Source organism: Danio aesculapii, chromosome 12, assembly GCF_903798145.1.
Source record: "Danio aesculapii chromosome 12, fDanAes4.1, whole genome shotgun sequence".
NCBI classification, from domain to species: Eukaryota; Metazoa; Chordata; class Actinopteri; order Cypriniformes; family Danionidae; genus Danio; species Danio aesculapii.
The window spans coordinates 30,532,467-30,553,905 of record NC_079446.1 but is presented as its reverse complement, the minus strand read 5'-3'; the positions used below and the strand labels follow the sequence as shown (position 1 = coordinate 30,553,905).

General features: G+C 37.2%; 1 protein-coding gene across 2 annotated transcripts; it reads right to left on the bottom strand.

Moving 5' to 3' along the window:
- Window positions 1-409: 409 nt before the first annotated feature.
- rnf40 (ring finger protein 40) lies at window positions 410-21,209 on the bottom strand. 2 transcript variants are annotated; one of them, XM_056469232.1, is made up of 20 exons: window positions 21,155-21,209; window positions 19,280-19,423; window positions 18,586-18,753; window positions 18,120-18,432; window positions 16,510-16,707; window positions 16,258-16,379; window positions 15,871-16,017; window positions 15,475-15,549; window positions 13,032-13,151; window positions 12,695-12,874; window positions 10,244-10,379; window positions 9,849-9,970; window positions 6,861-7,123; window positions 6,635-6,752; window positions 6,384-6,533; window positions 6,053-6,265; window positions 4,013-4,138; window positions 3,725-3,865; window positions 3,534-3,635; window positions 410-1,328 (listed from the first exon to the last, which is right to left on the bottom strand). In XM_056469232.1, exons 1-20 carry the CDS (start codon window positions 21,164-21,166, stop codon window positions 1,152-1,154), a joined length of 3,027 nt encoding a protein of 1,008 aa, XP_056325207.1. In that variant the 5' UTR covers window positions 21,167-21,209; the 3' UTR covers window positions 410-1,151. The 2 variants fall into 2 exon arrangements, with proteins under 2 accessions (XP_056325207.1, XP_056325208.1); XM_056469233.1 differs by lacking the exon at window positions 21,155-21,209 and adding an exon at window positions 21,001-21,045.
- Window positions 21,210-21,439: the final 230 nt, after the last annotated feature.

The window sequence follows — 21,439 nt, the reverse complement described above, 5'->3', positions numbered from 1 at the left end:
TGATCAGAACGACAAAACCATGGCTGCGGGGAATAACATAAGGTCAATTGCGCAATGTGATGAAAAACATTTACATATACATTCCGAGCAAACATTTGCAAGAGAGAAAAAAAATCGCGTTTTTTTCCTCCCCCCTCTTCGGCACTCCTCTTGCGAGTCTCCTAATAGTAAGCATGTCTGTTTAAACCATTTGAAGACACATGCGTTGTATTGGGAGACAGTATGGACTATAATAATTCTGGGTTTACTCTTGGAAAGTCCAGTTTTGAGGTATATTTTTCTACCAAGCACAACAATAACATCACTAAAGTAATTTTGGATGCAGTCATAACAGACAAACTATACAATCACTTTTAAATGCAAAGGCAAAACAGTCTAGTGTGACATCAAAGCAGAAAGTGTTCACAAATACCTGTATCAGCTTTTATTCTTAAAGAAATTGTGCAGTATTTTGACATGTTGGTGATACATCTGGAACTGGTTCGGGTATATACTGTACCGGACTAAAGCTTAATGGGCTAGGACGTTTACTTTAGCATGAATATGTTTGTTTTGCCATTTAAAAGTCACTGCAACACCATCTATGTTTCTAATTTTATGCATGTCTATTCTTTCCACCCAGTACCATCACATCTGTTCATTGCTAAACTTTAAGGGGTTCAATAACATTGAGTGTCGCCATAGAAACTGGCTGTGTTTCTGGATAGAGTTACTGTGTGATTCAAATGGATAAGGCCATAATTGTCAAAATAAAACAATTTGTGTGAACGTCAGCCTGTCATATTCTGTCGAGTTATAATATTTAGAAGCAGATACAGTCTTTCCTCTCTTTTTTTTCATGGGGATTCGACAATAAGTTTAAAAATGCAAGGAAAAACAGAAAAAAAGAGACACAAAACTCAATGGATTCCTCTGCGATGAAGGAGCATGGCTTACGTGCTGTAGACCATGACTACTTCACAACTGTTTCCATTCTGTCAGTGTCTGTTTGGTCACTAGCACCACCTATCACAGATGAGACTGGAAGCGGCCCTTTAGAGCATTTTAAAATACCACGCCATGGTAATCCTGTGCTTCAAGACCACTTTCATCCCTTCTTTTTTTTTTCTCCCACCTAATGTTTTAAGTCCATCAGAAAGGTGCAGAGTGAATTAAGTGATGTAGATACGGTGAAAGTCATTTGCTCCGAACGCAGCGTTGCATTTGGGGCACTTCCTCTGGCGAGTGTCGTAGCGAGTCTTCAAGCATTCATAGCAAAAGACGTGGAAACACTTGGTGAGGACAGTCTCCTTATCACGAGTATTACAACAGGGACAACGCAATTTAGCCTAGAAAAGATAGAAAAGTTAGGTCAGGCACAAATAATAGTAATACAGTTCCTATTCCAGTCAAATGTTCAGATGCTTAATCCACTATGATGAATTACAAATTAAACTGTGCATATAGAAATTCTTTAGAGAAAGCCTGGCATTACTTAAAAAAAAATGAAGAACAGAAAATTGTGAACTTGATGCGAAGGATGAAGACAAGGATAAAGTAAAATGGGAGTCATATATTTCTTATATAGAGCTGTCGATGTGATACTCCTCTCACTACTGTCATTCATTTCCTCCTTAATACCCAACAAAGTACAGTAATGTAAGATTGTTGGTGTGACAGAATTGTGACAAATGTCAATCTAGAGTGATGTTGAAAGATGCAAAAAGGTCATAATGGTGTCTAAAAAAAGTCTAATGGTGTTGCAAAAGGAATTCAAATGAATCAAATCTTATAATGACATTCTATGCATTTTTACTTTCACTAGAGGGACATAAACATGTCAGGTTTCATTTAAAATAGTTGCTTATAAAAGTTCACATTTGAAAAGTGTAAGTGACGACAATTTTAACTGTTTTGGTAAGCTATATTTTTAACCTACGTTTGGTTGCTGCATATTTTCATTTTTATTCATTTTTGTATTTGTGTATTATTAACATAAATTCTTTATTAGGTACACCTGTCCAACTGCTCATTAATGCTAATTTCTAATCAGCCAATCACATGACAGCAACTCAATGCATTTAGGCATGGTCAAGTCAATCTGCTGTAGTTCAAACCAAGCATCAGAATGAGGAGGAAAGGTGATTTAAGTGACTTTGAACGTGACATGGCTGTTGGTGCCAGACGGGCTGGTCTGAGTATTCCAGAAACTGCTGATCTACTGGGATGTTCACGCAAAACCATCTCTAGGGTTAACAGAGAATGTTCCGAAAAATAGAAAATATCCAGTGAGCGGCAGTTCTGTGGGTACAAATGCCTTGTTGATGCCAGAGGTCAGAGGAGAATGGCCAGACTGGTTGGAGCTGATAGAATGGCAACAGTAACTCAAATAACCACTTGTTACAACAGAGGTATGCAGAAGAACAAATCTGAACATCCAACTTTGAGGCGGATGAGCTACAGCAGCAGAAGATCACACTGGGTGGCACTTCTGTCAACTAAGAACAGGAAACTGAGGCTACAATTCATAGAGGCTCACCAAAATTGGACAACAGAAGATAGGATAAACGTTGCCTGGTCTGACGAGTCTTGATTTCTGCTGCGACATTCAGATGGTAGAGTCAGAATTTGGCATCAACACCATGAAAGCATCGATCCATCCTGCCTTGTATCAACAGCTCAGGCTGGTGGTGTAATGGTGTGGGGGATATTTTCTTGGCAAAATTTGGGCCCAGTAGTACCAATTGAGCATCGTGTCAACACCACAGCCTACCTGAGCATTGCTGCTGACCATGTCCATCCCTTTATGACCACAGTGTACCCTGTGTCTTCTGATGACTACTTCCAGCAGGATAAAGTGCCATGTCATAAAGCGCGAGTCATCTCAGACTGGTTTTTTGAACATGAAAATGAGTTCACTGTACTCAAATGGCCTCCACAGTCATCAGATCTCAATCCAATCGAGCACCTTTGGGATGTGGTGGAACGGGAGATTCGCATCATGGATGTGCAGCTGACAAATCTGCAGCAACTGTGTGATGCTATCATGTTAATATGGACCAAAATCTCTGAGGGACATTTCCAGTACCTTATTGAATCTATGCCACGAAAGATTAAGGCAGTTCTGAAAGCAAATGGGGGTCCAACCTGGTACTAGTAAGGTGTACCTAATAAGTTCCTAAGTGTCCGGTGAGTGTAGATTATATACATAATAATAAAAACAACATAAAACATATATAAAACAGGACTACTGTGAAAAATGATCACAATTAAAAATAAGTTTTAAATGTCATTTACAAAATTCCAGCAGAATATTCTTATGGGAAAACATTTTCAGGATTCTTTGATAAATAGTATTCAAAACAACAAAAACAGCAATTATTTAAACATCTTGTAACATTATGAAGTCAATTTCACACCATATTATAGATTAATTTATTGCATACCTCCTAAATAAAATACCTTTTTGAACCAGAATAAAAAAATAAGTAGGTACTTTGCCTAAACCTTTGATTATATACATCAAAAGAATAACCACAAAAGCAAATCTTCACCTTATACTGATTAATTTCTTCTTGCAGAATCTCATCAGCATCCGTGTACACCTCAACCTTTTTCTGTTTCTCCAGCTTGCGCCTCAGTCTGGACAAGTCCTCCTGAAATAAGCAACAGAACACCAGAGTTTTACACATTGTTCCCACTCATCTGTATCCCAAACACATCTACAACACGCGTGCCCATGTACCTGTGCTTTCTTGAGGTTGACGCTCTCCCTCTCACGGGCAGTGCGGTTATCTAGTACCGAGGCCTGGATCTCCCTCAGCTTGGTCTGAGTGTGTTCCAGCTGTACTTTAAGGTCTTCGGCCAACTGGGCCGCCTCCACAGCCTGAGCCATCATGCAGAAAGACAAGCATTAAACACACACACACACACACACACATCTGGAAATGTGCACTAATGGTTGGTTAGGCTGAGTCATGGTTGTCATGGACTTGAGAACAGAGGTGGGTGTCTGTGATCCTTCCGGATTTACCTTGCGCTTGTTGAGCTCCAGTGCTTGAGTGCGCAGCGCCAGCTCTTTCTCCAGCGTGGCCAGCGTGCTCTGCAGGACGCCCTCCTTCTCTTCCAGTTTCTGTACGACCAGCAGCTGAGCATCCACCTGGGAAGGGCAGTAAAAAGGAGATGATGCAATCACAGCAGTATTGTGAAAACAGAAGTTGTTTATTGCTTTTATGTGCAGGCTTTTTGCCTTAAGACATGAGAGGCCTCCAATCAAGCAGAGATGGACAAACTATTCACACAATTAATTTTTTCAAGATATTTGTTTTTTGTAGGAGTGATGCTTCAGACTTTCAGGTAATTTACCCTGGATTAAGAGTAGTAAAGAGCCCTGTTTACACCTGGTATTAACAGAGTTTGGATCTGATCCTAAGTGGTTTACTAAAATGCCTTACAGTTTCCAACTGATGTTATCATGTATCACCTGTCTTCGGATTCTGTCGAGACCCTTCCCTCTTGTTTGATCACACTTAGTGACACATGTCTATTAGTGCAGTGTTTCTCAACCACGTTCCTGTAGGACCACCAGCTCTGCACATTTTCCATGTCTCCTTAACCGAACATGCCTGATTCAGATCATCAGCTCCTTAGCAGGCACAAAGACCTGTAATGGGTGTAACCGACAAAGGAGACATCCAACACATGCAGTGTTGGTGGTCCTCCAGGAACGTGGTTGAAAAACACTGTATTAGTGAATGAATGAACCCAAACAACATGCTTAAGAACTAGTGAGAAAGGACGCATTTTAATACCTCTTTTCAACTGAGCAGTACAGTTCAGTTCAATTCACTTCACTTCAGGTCACCTGATCAGGCTTGTGTACCCTTACTTGGTATGAATGATGTATGCCATGAAGTTGTAATCGATATCATTCTCACTCAAATAAAATTATATGGGCCATTCATATATTGTGTTTATTGTGCACTAAAGTTCCAAACAAAAATTGACTAGAACCAAGTCTAATTATATATAACCTTATGATCTTGCCACATGATGAAATAACTACATCTCAAAGAATTCTTGGATATCATAAGCATCAAAAGGATACAGTTAACTGTTTTGCTGCCCACAATGTGTTTAACTTTGTGAGGTAATTAATAAACTTGCATCTGAAAGATGATTCCTTAGTCACTTTAAATACCTTAAGTTCCAAATCACAGCCATCTTAGTTTTGAAGAATCCCCCCTTCCACCCCTCCTCCTCCTCCTTTCTTATGGTGGTATGAAGGCCCAGTGGTTAGCACTGTCGCCTCACAGCAAAAACGTCACTGATTGTTACAAAGCCAGCCAATGTTTCTGTGTGGAGTTTTTATGTTCTTCCCGTGCTCATGTGGGTTTCCCCAGGCCCCCCGGTTTCCTCCCACCGTCTAAACACATACAACTTAAGTCAATTGACTAAATCCAAATTGGCATCATAGATGTGCTCCTAGTAGTAAGTAGTTTCATCTTAACAGCAATCTCTATCAATTCACTAGCTAAAACAGCAGGGGAGTTCTCGAGATCTACCTGAGCTTAACCTCCCCTCTCGCCCTGCAATGGGAGGGAGCCCTGGACTCGAGGATCTTATGAGCTCAGGGCTCTATCCAGGGACAGCATGCCAAACACGCTTTATAATCAACCATCAGCTAAGTGTGAACTCTTGAAATTAGTAAAATATATTGATATTGTAATAATTAAACATTGACTTAATTAATCACCAAGGCTCTCCATTTTGCTGTACATCAGTAGACCACTGTAAAGCATATGTACATGTCTGTCAAGAATTACATTTAGGATGTTTTGGACAAAGCCATAGTCAACAAGTTAATACAACCCACAACTTTATGATTATAAAAATTGTTTGCACATGTAAGTGCAGGGGTGCAGCTATGGATTCAGGGCCCTGTGAACAATGTACTGACTTGGGCAAACCTTAAATCTAAGCCCACCTTCTGTGAAAATCTGTCGCCCCATTTTAAATTCCAAGGGGCCTTAATCAGAGTGGGGGCCTGTATAATCTTTTTTCTCTTGCGCACCTGGGTTTTGAAAGTGAGCACTTGGTCTGCCAGCTCCTCTTTCTCCTCCCGCAGAAGCTTGTAAATCTGGTTGGATTTGATTCTCTCACTCATTAGTTTAAAGTTGGCATCGTCTTTTTCTCGCAGCTGCTGCATAAGCCTGCTGTTCTGCTCCTGCATGTCTTCAAACGCCTGCCCCGTCACATCCATCTCACTCAGCAGAGCCTCTTCCTCCTGAAAGGTCCATATGGGTACGGTGAGATAACCTTGCATGCATTTGCTTCAAAAATACAGACGTTGTTGATCTAGAAAGGTTTTAACACAACTATGGACAACAATAACTTAGCTTCACCTGTTTAGTAGCAGCCAGCTTTTTCTGCAAGTGTTCGATGGTCTCCTCGGCCACACGGATCTTGCGCAGAGCGTCTTCGTCTGCCAGCTTTTTGCTTTCTTTCTTTTCCCTCTCCTCTAATTCCCGTACTCGCTGCCTCAACTCTTCCACCTACCAGGCAATGTTGACATTAGCATTAAGGGGAGGACCACCCCCAAGTGAATTGCATGTTAATGGTTTTGCCACACAGAAAGACAACCAAGCTCATTTACCTCTGCTTTAGACTTCTTTTCAGCAGCCATGAGTTGCACTTTATCTCGCTGCTCCTTTGGTGCCGATTTGTACATGTCTAGCAGAAGTTTCATTTCCTTCTGAGACTCCTGAGCTTTTCTGTTGGCATGACACAAATGATGTGTGGGTGACTCAGATCCAAAGTTCATTAAGTGCTACATAATACGTGATATTATAGTTGCCTAAAATAGAGAAAATGACACATACTTGAGCTCTGCCCTGAGCATCTTGAGTGTGTCTGAGTCCTTCCTCTTAAGCTCCTCACTGCGCTGTCTCTCCCGCTCTCTCTCTCGCTCTCGCTCTCTCTCCGCCTCCCGCTCTCGCTCACGTGCTCGCTGTCTTTCCAGCTCTCTCCTCCTCTCTTCCTCCTCCTCCTGATCATCATCTTCCTCTTTCTTCACCTCCAGACCTCCATCACCCACACTCTCCTCCAGTATCAGCGCAGTTGCTTCTCCACTCTGGCACTTCAACTGAGAAACAACAGGAGCGACAGTTTACATTAGTTCATGAAAACACAATCATTTGAGAACAGGAACAGCTCAACATATACAATAAAAGTGCACTCAATGTTGCACAATGATTTTCTTTTTTTTTTACTTTCATAGTGAAAATCTGTAAAACTGATTGGATCAAAATAAACAAAAACTACAAGGTAAAATACAAATAAAGAAAATAAGATATTTATTAGGAAAATGTTTGGAATGAGTCATTTTTTTAACATTCATTCATTTTCTATCGGATTAGTCTCTATTTCAGAGGTCGCCACACTAGAATGAACCACTAACAATTCCGGCATATGTTTTAGGCAGTGGATGCACTTCCAGCCACCACCCAGTACTGGGAAACACCCATACACACTCACATTCACACACACTACAGCCAATTTTGTTTATTCAGTTCACCTATAGCGCATGTCTTTTGGGCTGTGGGGGAAACCCATACTAACATGGGGAGAACATGCAAACTCCACACAGTACTGGCCCAGCTGGAACTCGAACCAGCGACCTTCATGCTGTGAGACGAAAGTGCTAACCACTGAGCTGCCATGCCACCTCATTTTTTAAACACTTTTGCATTGAATTTAAGGTTAGCTACAACAAGTTACCCTTACTACCTTGCAGTTGTCACGATACTGGAATTTGGTATCGTTCTGTATTGGAATTTTAAAAACGTCAATATCCGACGAACATTTGAGCACTGATGCCATAGCTTGCTGTTGCAAGCTACACAGAAATGACTGATTGGGCGTGAAGGTCATCGGTTGACTGAACTCACCGCTGTTAACACAGATACACGGACACTGGAGCACTTCAAAGTAACGTCAATCAGCTGGTTTGTCTATAAGATCACATAAGAGTAATCTGCTGATGAATCGTGGCTTTAAAATGCTTCAGTGTCCCTGTATCTGTGTTTACACTTAGACAACAGCGTTGAGTTCATTGAACCAATGACCTTCACAGCCAATCACAGTCATTTCTGTTGAGCACAATGGCAAATCAGCACTGTTTAAGAACGTTCACAGGAAATTGACGTTTTTAAAATTTCACTATCTATAGACAAATTAATGAATTGTAAACATTCAGGATGCGCACGCAGTGAGGTTGCAGAAAAAAATGTGAGCGCTAGCATTTACATTGTGGCAATGACATCCGATGCGGTACAGAGTTTGTTGTTGTATTAGAGATAAGTTATATTGACTACATATTATATTTATTATTTACATTATGCTTTAAACGTGAGCAGCGCTCATCTGACAGGTCCATTTGGGATAGCATCCTCCCAAATGATATTGGATAAGACGAAAAGGCCAAGCATCCAGCCCGAAATATACAACTATCTCATTGAAACCCCAAGTGTTTTCACAAGAGAAAAGTTAAAGGCCTACAAGTCTTTGGATGCCTACAATTTGTTCTTAGTGGTCATGTGCAAGAAATGATGCTCCATGATTACCAGATTCAAAACTTTGCAGTGATAAAAACCGAGATTCTGCTTAGCCAAAGACAATGAAATTAGACGGAAATGTACAAGGAACTGCACCTGTATGGCAGAGAATGTGAACCTACTATTTTTACATTTCATTCTAAGCATTCATTGTCTGCAGTTTAATTAACCATATTGAACTGTTTTTGCTAAAATCATTGCTGCAATCAAAAACGAGTTATGTGTATGATTCAGCATAGCGTGAACTTATCTGATATAAAAGAACTGCAGAGTCGAGGATTTTTAATGAGGTCCTCACTCCATTCAGCTCTTATGATGGCTGTAAGCCAAAGACATCTGCGGTTGGCATTAAAAGCAGTGTGGTGTACAGTAAAAGTTTTCAATGCATGCTTCCGCACAACACGACAAGTTTGCTATTGCAATCGTTTTTTTTTTTTGGAAACGGTATGCGCAGCTGAACCCGTGTGACATCATCTGTGATGTAGGTTGGTAATTCCCCTATTGCTACCAAATTCCAGTATCGTAACAGTCCTATTACCTTGAGAACGAAAATGCTATTTAATTTTTTTTTATTAGTAGTATTTAATTATTTTGGCACCATTTTCTCAGTTACAATTGGTGTAATAAAATGGTGTAATCTGTGTATAATTATGTGTATTTGGTATATTTGTATGTTTTCATATTTATATGTTTTCTATGTATAAACAGGTATTTGTAACGTGTGTGAGTGATATTTTTTAAGTAACACTATGCAAAAAAAAAATAGTAATGCATCAAAATGAATGTTGTTTTTAATTACTGGCTTATCTAAACCTGTAATAATCCATTTTTAAAAAATCTGTTTATTGTATAATGTATAGAAAAATATATATTAAAAAAATGTATACACAAACTAAGGGGTAAAATTGATTACATTTATTTTTGTATCACCAATCATAATTAGCTAGCAAGATGAATTAATGGTTAGCTTTGTTTAATTGTTCATGAATAAAGCACTTTGGGTGTATAGCACTACATGTTTAAAGTTCTATCCAAATGCATTCATTCATTAGCTTTGTTTATTTGAAAAGACTCTTTCAGCATATGTAGACACACATTCTGCATATGTAACATCATCATGAATGCTTGTACAGCAGAGCTTCTTTGTTTTCTAATGATGGAAAAACATATTTGTAACTATGTTTCCAACTAAAAAAAAAAACAGAAATGGTAGAAAACCATATCACTGTCAATGAAAGCCAATATGAGCAATACCTTGTTTATTTCCATCTGTGTCTCACGTAATTTCCTCTTATATCTCTGCACATCTCCTTTCAGCTGATGATTATGGTTCTGCAGACTGCTGATTAAGTGTCTCATTTCTCTGTTTATTGGGCCTGAAAGAAAGAAAGAGAGATGGTGATGCTGATAGTCATTCAAATACAATGACAGACAGACATCTTTATGACGCTAAGCATAAAGTGAACCCCGGCCAAAACCACGAACAATCAGGGAAGCGATGACAGGATACACCACCCCCACGGACTTCCTTGCTCTAGCCTTGGTTACTGTAAAACAAATGAGCTTTGGGAAAGACTCCACTAATGTATCGCACTGAACTGAACCTGCAGAGCATGTCAACCAAAAAGAATAAAATAAAATGACGTTACCTGCTTGCTCATTGGCTGCAAGATTCTGTTCAAATTCAATCCTTAGCATTTCATACTCCTTGCGGACCTGGGCTAGTGTGTCCTCTAGCTGGATGACCTCAGTGCGTAACTTCTTCTGGAGAGACAACTCATCGCTCTACAAAAACAAAAAGACATTCAAGCATTTGCAAGAAGCACACTCAAGATGTAACCTCCACAGGCCTTCTGCAGGGTTTATAAAATGTACATTTGAGATCTTAAATTAAACAAACTGAGGGATAAATCACAAGGAACCCAGTAAGTCAGAATGGCCTCAAATGAAAATCTCTAGAAAGCCCAAAGAGTTGTATTACAGGGTTCCCATGCTTTCACAAACAGCAGATTCAAAAGAAAGCTTTTTAGAGCATGATTCATTTTAATTCAAGCACCTTTGTAATTGATACCCTGGCATATACCCTGTGTCCTTACTGTACTTAACATTTCATTTACACTTAAGATATTTAAATGCAGTTTCTGAAATATTGATAAAAATGTGCATTATTTATGTCAGTATATGATATATATTCATTCATGTGAATTATGCATGTCAGTGTTATCTAAATTTAAGATTTTTAATTTAAGAATTTCTGTTTTTTATTCGTTCTGTTTGACAACTGATAACAATTGTTAAAATAAACCCATAAGCAAATTCAATTTCAAATTTAATTCAAGCACTTTCAAGGACCTGTGTTAATTTTCAAGTACTTTCAAGGCCTTGAATCCATATATCTGAAACTCAAGTATTTATAAGCGAGGGAACCATGTGTATTGGGAACACTTTGGAAGTTCCAACTTCCAATAAATCTGTTGTTTGAACTCACTTTACATAGAACAGCCTAATGTATGAATAACCCTAAAATACATTTATCGCGCTGCAAGTGGATGTTCTCAGTCAGTTCTTTTGTATTGTTCTCCAGTGCAAACCTTAAAAGATTCTTGAGTAAAGGTATATTTTGGAAGGCAGTATACTTGGAAGGCAAAATGACAAGATGGGATATCTTGATTTCTAGGACTTTTTTTGGTTAGCTTACATTGTATTTTTTCTCCATTGTTCAATATTTTTTTCCAGAAATTCGGTTTTGTCTATACCAAATACTGTTTTCAGAATAAATTTCTTTAATTTATAGTCAAAACCGTGTCTTATCAATTTAATTTATAAAACTATTTTCCAATTAGTCTCTAATGACAGGGTATTATTAAAATGTCTTTCTTTATTATGTGTTGTGTAATTGAATTTTTCCAGTAATCAAATGCATTAGGACTGAATTAATTATTAATCAAATGAGGTTTTAACAAAGGCAGAGTTTCTGCAGGTTTCATCATCTCAAATTTAAGACCTTTTTAAAACCATTGTAATTAAAGTTTCAGACTTTAGGGCTAAATGCTGAGGATTTTTTTATAATAGCCTGCTTGGGCCAAAGGAAAAGATTTTTACTCGTCTCATAAAAAGAAAAAATGTTTTTTTCACGAATTTTAAATAATGTGTCAAAACATAAGCAAAATGTTGTTGCACATACATCCATTGTTTTTTTGTAACAGCATTTCATAATGGTAATCCGAACTGAATTCGAACAGTGAATCCGAATTTTCTGTCTAAAATTTTTCACACGTTAATAATAAATTCGACTTCATGTTGTGTGAATCGTCTGTCATAAAAAAATTTGAAGCAGGTAATTTTTTTTCCATTTTCTGCATCCAAAAAAGTGCTTTGAAAGGTGTTTTGACAGTTCAGAGCCAACATACAAGCAAAGGCAAAATACAAAATGTCGTCACTTGAGCCACAGATAACTTTACGACAAACACAGTGCATAATATAACACAGAATGCGACGGACATTTGCTGCTGCTTGGAGGGGTGTGTGTGTCCATACATTTAACATACTCATGGACATTATAATTGCCTCATGGTCCACTGCTCCGGTACATCAACGTTGCTGCCATATATTTTAATGTCTGCATAGGTACAGTCTCTGTTCTGGATTGGTTTACATATGTAATTGTGTAAAGTATCACAAGCAATGTATCAAAATTCCCCTGATTTCCTGAAATAAACTTTGGGGAGCTCTTAGATAATGAGCTGAACTCTCCTTCTAGTATTCGATTAACACAATATATAGCATGTTTCTCTTTCTTTTTCTTTAGAGAAAAGAGAACAAAGTATAACCGCTTAAATTGACTCCAAAATGTTTTGCGTTTTCGTCGGAATGGATTAATTAATAAGCATCGGACTCAGTGTGCAAGGTTTGTGTACGTGACAGATTTTTCGGATATGATTACAAAAAAATGCATATGAAAACTTCAGACTTCAGTGTGCAAAGACCTTAATAGTAACATAACAGTAAGATAATTAAGTCATATTGGTAACTAGAGTTAATAAATAAAACACTTGCTAAAGGTTTTATTGTGATGGGTTGATGGTGTCAATTCTCCTCACCTCCATGTGCTCAATCTGTCGTAGATGAGCATTTTTGGCTGTGAGCAGCAGAGCTCTGGCTTCATCCAGCTGCGTCTTCACACTCAGAGACTCATTATACAGCAGAGAGAACTGAGACTGGAGGCACTTGTACTCTGGCGTCTCCTTCAACACTTCCTCTGGGATATTCCTCAGATCCATCTACAGACGGATACAGAGGTCAGTAATACACCAGGAAAAATGAAATCCTTTTGATATGCCCCCACCCAGCTTCCTGCTTCAACAGGAAACAAGTTGAGACATGAAAGAAAACTATTGTCATCAGGCAATGCAATGGCTTTCAGTGAACTTTGGCCACCTTTAGCTTCTCGCTCTCCCGAACAGCTTCCTGTAGCTCTTGCTGCAATTTTTCTAGCTCTGCCATGCGGCTGTTGGCAAGTTCCTGATTCTGCTCCAGTTCGGCATTCAGAGATTCAAACTGCAGGGCAGAGAAATACTCATTACACAAAACTACCTTACTGTCACAAATTGCAGTTAACATTTTTAGGCTATTTTTATATGGGTGTCATTATTTTTTAAAAAATAAGTAAAAAATAAGCAAAAAATAAGTATTAAAAATATTTTTCCTGCACCGTATATTAGATGTCTTTAACTATGTACTTACATATAAATACATGAATAAAAATGTCTTGTTAGTTGTTAGGGACAAAGCTCTTGTGCTCACATTGTATTGCAAAACTTATTTATTATAGTGTTTTGAGGTGGGATAAGGTGAAGGTAGGTGTCAGACTTAGGTCACGTTTACACTGTCAGGTCTTAATGCCCAATTTCGATATATTGCCTATATCTGATTTTTTTGCCTGTCCAATGTGCTTTTAATTGTGACCCATACATAATTGTTGCGTTTACACTTGCAATACAATTTACAACGTCGCACATACATAAAGGCAGGTTCTAGCATATGGTTAGTTTGTCTTATTTTAGGCCAACTGTTTAATTATTAAATGTATACACTAAAGATAATGACAGATAAAATTATACACAGACATTCATAAATATAAGTATAGTGTAAAACCATGATTATTTACTACATAATCATTAAAGACACTTCATATAAATCGAATCCAATTAATTAAAAGAATTTACTGAAAGAAAGCTGAAATTTTTAAGTAATAAATAAAACACCTATATAAAAATTTGAAATGTTGCCTTGAAAACTACCTGAAACAAATAGATTCAAGCTAATAAAATCAGAAAATAAATAAATAAAATGATGCTAAAAAAATCCTAGTTTTACCCTTAATCTTAGTTTTTGCACACAGTTTACCCTTTTTTTTAAGATTTAATATTAATATGGTTCTTCTGAGTGTGCCAGTTTAGGTTCAGTTCAAAACACAATTCAGATTATTTTATTATAATGTGTAAAAAAAAAGTTTTATTTTGGGGGGTTGTACACAGGTAGCCGTTTTAGGGGTGTGTTGCTTCACATGAAAATTAGTTTCGACTTCCTGCCTAATGTAACAAGGGGGCGGAGCTCTGTGTTTAGCAGCAGACAGAGAGAAGCAACATGAGTGAGAGAACCAGCATTCAGCCGTACATGTATGACTCGGACACAGACCAAGCATAGAGTACAAAATCATTTGTGTCTTTGTATAGTTTTACAGCCAACTGTGTGCTAGTTTAAAGTTCCGAGCTTGTACACAGAGACTAATAACCATGCACACTGAATTAACCTTGACTGAGGCACCAGAACCGCGACACGACACACTCAGACACCCACATTCGGATGTTATTAAAAATGAAACTATTCAGATGGCGCTCTGTGGCGCAGCAGAAATATGAAATGTCCCGACTTAAATCGCCGTTGTGTGTACCCTGATAGAAACCTATATTTAGAATTCTGAAATCGCGTGGCGCGGTGCTGAGCGTCGCCGAGCGACGTTCCTGGTGTGCGACCTGCAGGCAAGTTTGTTATTTTATTTCCAATGGAGGGAAGCACACATGAAGCAACGTGCTCACACTTTCCAGCAGCACCTAGTTAAGATCACAGGGAGCTTCTGTGACCGCGAGAAAATGCAAACGGCTGATGTTTAAGATAGACGCAATGAAAAGTACACATGTTTACAAACCTACCTACAAACAAAGTTACAAACAATAATTCCGATTAGAGCGATCATGTGGTGAATGTTGATCTTGTGTTGAGCCCAACGAGCCTTACATCTAAAAATAACAATGTAACCTTTAGTGACATTGCTTTGACTCACACTCTGAAAATGGCGGACGTGAATCAACAAACTGAGGATATGGCGATGCACGCCTGTCAATCAATATTGGTGGGTGGGGGGACCGCACTCCTACGTCAAGTTGCAGTCGATCTGAAAACTGCTCCAATTGGTTCACTGTTTTTGTGAACCTATTGGAGCAGGACTGGGTGTGTTTATATCACCCCAATATGACGGTCTATACACTATACCTACACAAATGTCTGTCCAAACAGCTTGAAAAGTAGATGTTTTACCATAGGTACCCTTTAAGAAACACTAAAACTGAAAAAAAAAATTTGGTAACACTTTAGAATGTTTTATTTTAATAACATTAGTTAACGTGCACTAACAATGCAAAACACTTATACATCATTTATTAATTTTTGTGAATATTAGATTCAGTAATTATTTATTAAAACTCACACTTGTATTTGTAAAACTAACATATGGTCAACTAACAGGAGCAATTTAATTTCTTCAAACAAAGATTAATAAAAGCTGTAGACATACATAATAAATACTAAAATAACACTGTACCTTCTGTATACTGAGTGTGATTTGCCCACCCGGTAATCCACCAGAACTGCCAGTAGCATGGTAACCAGTATTAAGCTGATTTGGGGGAAAGGAAAAAAAGATACAGGAAATTTACCAATAAACATTTGTTGAGCCACATAATAACCATATAATAATAAATGTGCCACATAATAACCATATAACAATATTTTAACAAATTACTATATGACTGGTTTGCTTAATTCAATCTCATAACAAGTAGTACAATTCCTTTTCTCAAAGACAAACAATAATACTGTGCTCTGCTCATAATACTGATAACTATGATTGCAAAAAAAAAATTGGACTGTGTCTGTGTGGATACGTAAGATCAGAAGACATTAAACAGAATACTGAAGAGATGAATTGAAAGCTGACCTGCTCCAGAGCCTCTGCAAGGTGTTTATTCAGCTTTTGCTCTCGCTTACGGAGTTTCTCGATGTCCCACTGCAGATCCTCCACCGCAGTTTCCATCTCAGACACTTTAGTCTCAGAACTTGTAACTTTATCAACCAGTTCATTATACTGCGGACACAAAGACATATCTTAAGGACACTACATACTTTTAAAATACAGTTTTAGATAAACAGTATTGTAGATGAACAGATGAAGTTCAAAAGGGTGGCATTTATTTTAAGCCATTTTACTGTAACAAACTCTTCTAGCCAATTAAAAAAAAAATCTGCTTACCTAAAACCTTTGAATTGTATTGTTTTTCTGACAATGAAACAAAATACAGCTAAACAAAATGGCAGAATCCGATACCTCTAATGACATCTTGTGGTGTTTCCCTTGAAGAGAGGATGCAAGGTCATACAGACGATTATTTTCCTCTAGAAGTTTGCGGTTTGTGGTAACTATGTCTCGCTGACTGTCATCTTCACATGCTGATAGGAACAAAGTGCACAGGTTTAGCAATTGGTCACACAGTTATGAAACCAAAACATTAAATGACGCTTTGTTTCTGTTTAAAATCACACTCAATGAACTAAACCACACAAAATGAACTTCTTTTACCAGCAGACTCGACTCGAGTGCACAGCTTGTCAATGCTGGTATGCAGACGGTCAAAGATGCAGACCATGCAGGCCACGGCACCCTTGCTGAACTGCATCCTGTCCTGCAGCTGCAGTGTGAGCTCCTCTTCACTGCTGTTATCCAGAATGGTCAGAAAAGCCTTTGCACTCTCACTAAGAGGTGGAAGAGGAGGAGGGGCTGCAAGAAAAAGATCATATACATAATTATCAATTTAAATCTGGATAAAATATAATAAACCAATCACAAACATTAATAAATACAGCAGCAAAGACACAAATGAAATAAGCATTATTTATTTGTGTTTAGGTGCATAAATTGAATTATCAAATGCAAAAAAATACTGTGTACAGTTCATCAAACTTTCTTTAAGTAACAAACATTAATTATTGTTGTGCCCAACTGCTTAAAACTGCCTTGGAATGCTTGCACAAGTCACAGACCTTAAAAATATGTGCAATTGATACCATTTGCAGTAAATTTGTGGAGTTACTGCACACTGCAACAATAAATTAAATGTTTTTTCAACCGGTCACAATTATCCCGACGTTTCATATCCTGCGATGTGGCTATTGCAAATCACATTGCCAGATCAATGCTAAAATGATACATTGTGCAGCCCTAACTCATATCGGCTTGAGAAAAACCCACTCTCCTAAAGGTTGCTTAAAATATGTTGTGGCAATTGTCTGTCTATATTAGCAACTAATTGTCTATATTCAACAGTAGAAAAGTAGAAAGCAGCAAAACATGAACGTTTCAATGGCAGCACAAAAGTAAAGGCAGTGCACAACCAGTGGTTAAGCACCTACTACTCAATCAAGCCACTTTTTCATCCCAGCACATGTAATAATGTCAAATAGCTTGCCAGGTAAAAATACAAATACATAGGCTAAGCCTGCTGTGTGTAAAATCTGACATAAAAAATCATGCTAGTCATGTTCCTATGAAAAAGTAAATAAATGTGACAAGTACAGTATTTTTGTTGAGAAAATAAAATAAGTATAACAAAGGAAAAAAACCTTTCCCGGGTTTATGACTGAATCTTTCAGTTGTTACTGTACTTACAGTATTCTCTTCAAAAGCATGCACAAATGCAATGCCACACACTTAAATATCATTTAAATATCATTTTAAAAAATTATATATTATATATAATAGGCTAATTAATAATGATTATTCATCAGTAGCCTTGATATTTGTTATTAATATTTATTAACCCTGTAAAGACTGCCATGAGAAGCATTGTTAGAAATTATGAAGAATTTAACATGATATAAAAAAAGATACATTTTCAACAACCAACTTATTCAGAATTAAAAAAAATTGAATCTTTAATAAAATAAAAAAATTCACAGCAGTTTTCCCAGCAAAAAAAAGGTGTCTTGTGAAGTGTCACGTTTTTAGAATTAAATTAAATAGAAAATTAAACCAAATAGAAAATCAGACCAACAAATATACGTTCCAGATTTCAAATATATATGTATCAAATGAAATGCAGCAGACTTTTCAAATATGATGCAGAGGACGTTTTGAAAACATAAATGGATAAACTAGGAAAAATCACTATATATTTTATGAATGAAGTTTACCTGGAATTTCATCTGTCACTGGTGCTTCTGCTGGCTTCTCCGCAGAGTCAGGCTGCTGTTGCTGCTCTTGCTCCTTTTCTTGTGATGGTTGTTGCTGATCTTCCATCCCCTCAGCTGCTGCTGGAGGTTGCGGGAGCCCATCCTCTCCCTCCACTGGAGCCGGCAGAGGAGCAGACGGTTCAGGAGCAGGAGATGGGGTTACAGCAGGAACAGGAGCGTCTGCTGGAACAGGAGGGGTGGCAGGAATCTGAACCGGTGCCGGGGCATCCTTAGGCTCCACATGCTGCAGCAACTCATGGATATTTTCTTCCAGCTGTGAGAATAGATGGTTCAAATGAGTCTTTATCACACTACTTTTAACAGTTATAAAAGTGTCATGTGTTAATGCATTGTTTAGTTAAAGGTTCATAAACTGTTATACTGGAAAAAAAATTATGTTAAGGTCTGTAAAATGAGTACAGCAAACCTGAGTCCAGCAGCGGTTGACGATAAGCAGAGTTGTGTCATCGGTGGCCTGCCTTTTTTCCAGCTTCTCAATCTTCTCTCTCAACTCATCCTCCAAAGCCTGCCTCTGTTCAAGGCGCTCGCAGAGCTTCTTGTTCTTGAACTGAATGACCTTCATGTCCATCTCCTCCTGCAAAAGATAATAATTAAGAATACAATTATAGAAAATCCAATAGACAATGTGGAGAATCAATCTAGTCTACAGTTTTAAAGCATATGACAGAAAGATAAAAATCCACATGCAGTAATATTCAAATTTTTTTTAATAAATCGACAATTCAGCATGTATTTATTCAGCATGTATGTATTAAATTGATCAAAAGTAACAGTTAAATACTTTTGAAAATATTAAATTTCATAAAACTGTTTTTGACAATATAATTATCAGTTTCCATAAAATTATTAAACAGTTTTTACATATATTAATAGAAAATGTTTCTTTAGCCCCAAATCAGCATACTAGGCCCTGTTTAAACTTGGTGCTAATGTGTTTTTGTTGATCCAAATCACAACATGGTAACACAAAAACATAGGTGTAAACAGTGCAAATACTTTTATGCTTGTCTGATCTTAAGAACTCTAAAAAGTAGACTGTATAATTAGGTTTAACTTGATTGTGATTGTTTGCAATCATGTTTTTAATGATGTAAACAAACCGTAGAAGAAACTCCTCCAATGCGGATGGGTTCGATGAGAGTCGTTGTAGTCTTCTCCTCTTTCTTCAGCTTTTTTTCAGGAGGGCCAGGGGGACTGTCCCCTCCTGAGGGGCGCTTCCCACCCCCTGCGCCAGACATGCTTCCCTATAAAATGGACACAGTTTTAGACAGACTATTAGATTGTCATCATCTGCTCATTCTCACGTTGTTCTAAAGCTGTATGACTTACATTTTTTTAAATGGCTCAGTTAGTCAATTTTCAATGCAATAAAAAGATGCAAGCAAATGTAAAAGGTGGCTGACACCGTCACTCCTAAACTTTCTGAATGGGTTCAACAAAAAAAGTTATTTTACTAATCTGTATTTTTGCAGGTTTTAAGAAGGTTATTAAATAATTAAAGCCTTTACATTATATGAGCAATTCAATGCAAATGTCAACCTTACCATGAAAAAATATATAGTTTTCACCAAAATAGGGAAATCCTTTCTAAGTTTTTTGTGTAGGCTTGTATTTTCAGGCTTGCAAAAATACTTAAAAATCTCTTTGTAAATGATTTCAAACAATTATATTTGATTTACCAAAGTCACACAAGTGGCATTTTCACATCTATCACATCCATAACGAAGCTTTTTCCTCAATTAATGCAAAAATGTAAAATAAAATTAAATCAATCACTTTTATTCTATAGTGAGCCAACTCTTGTTTCTTTTGGGCTGTGCAGTTTAATTCACAGAATTTCTGCAAAGTATGTTGCATACTGTAAACTCACATCCATAACATGTTTATTTTCCTCATTTAAAACATAAAATATGTTTACAGGTCAATATTTTTCTGATGCCATAACTCTGTGGTTAGCAGTTTTGGAAAATATAAACAGATGTTTCAATAAAATGTTAACATATACATTCTCTGTGACTTTAATGTTGTAAGTTTGTACTGTCACATCAATAATGCTGGAATTGCTTTTATCTTGATTTAACAATGTTAGATCATTGTATTAGAAAACAAAATATCAAGAACTTTACTTTAAAATATTTATGCCCTGACTTAATGAATTAAAACATTTTAAAGAGCCTTAAAATATGGAAAGTCAAACTATGACTTCTTAACTGCTGCAGAAACCCAGTATGGGTTATTTTAATTAAACAATATAACACTGTAGCACAGTATTACAACACCTTACTTCTGTAAGTAGATTTTGCTAATATGTAATTCTACACTGTTCTAAATTGTTTTGGTTACGTTTTTAGTTAGCTCATTTACACGATATTACCATGTCGTCTATAAACAAAACGAAATTAACGAATAAGGAGATTATCCAAAATGAATCCTCATGATTATATTTTCTGTCATCCTGACGCTGACCAACACAGCGGAATTCTTTTGGACATTTAATGCATTATTTTGATTTAAAAAGAAACGGTAATTACGCTAGAATCGCAATTTAAACACAGCAAACGTTTTGTTCATCGAAATTGTCTTTTTGTCCTATTAATTTTGAGTAAATGATGCGTTTTGAAGCGAGTTTAGCTTCGATGCTAGCTGAAGCCTAGCAAGCGAGCTAACAACCGTCAAAACAGCGAGATCAATACATTATAAATTGCACTTTATTGTAAATATACATTGTATTTCATGAGACTAGATTTTATGAACATGACTACTACAAATAGGTATTAAAATATATTTGTGTTAGTGATTTTCTTTGCACCCATAAACAAACCTCCGCTCCGACCGGAAAACAGGAAGAACCGTTTAACTGTGAACACTGACACTACCAGGACATATGACTGACTATCAAAATAAAAGTAACTCATTATAGACGGACCGTCGCATATGTGTAAACTGCATGTAACGTTAGTAGTAGTGTTTCATACCTTTTTGGACATTTTCTGTAATCACAGATGCATTTGCTCGAAGTGAGCGATTTGAATAACGTACGGTTGTGGACTCTTTCATGCTAGGCTGAAATTGTACGTCACTTCCCCCCTAATGGTGAAAATAAAAGTTCATAAATCTTGGGCTTAATATTATTCATTGTATTAAACAAATGTAATCAAAATAATGATTAAATCGTGTTATTATTTTTTTGTATCGTTTAATCTAATATTAAAAAGTTTACCCTCATGTGAAGCATTAAAGAGTTTGTTTTTTACAGTTGC

Bases quoted from the DNA above. Each gene is read 5' to 3' on its own strand.
- rnf40 (XM_056469232.1), bottom strand. The intron at 9,971-10,243 runs GTAACGTCATTT...TCTTTCTTTCAG, and splicing joins TGCAGCCAATGAGCAAGCAG to GCCCAATAAACAGAGAAATG. The intron at 6,534-6,634 runs GTAAATGAGCTT...ATTGCCTGGTAG, and splicing joins AAAAGAAGTCTAAAGCAGAG to GTGGAAGAGTTGAGGCAGCG.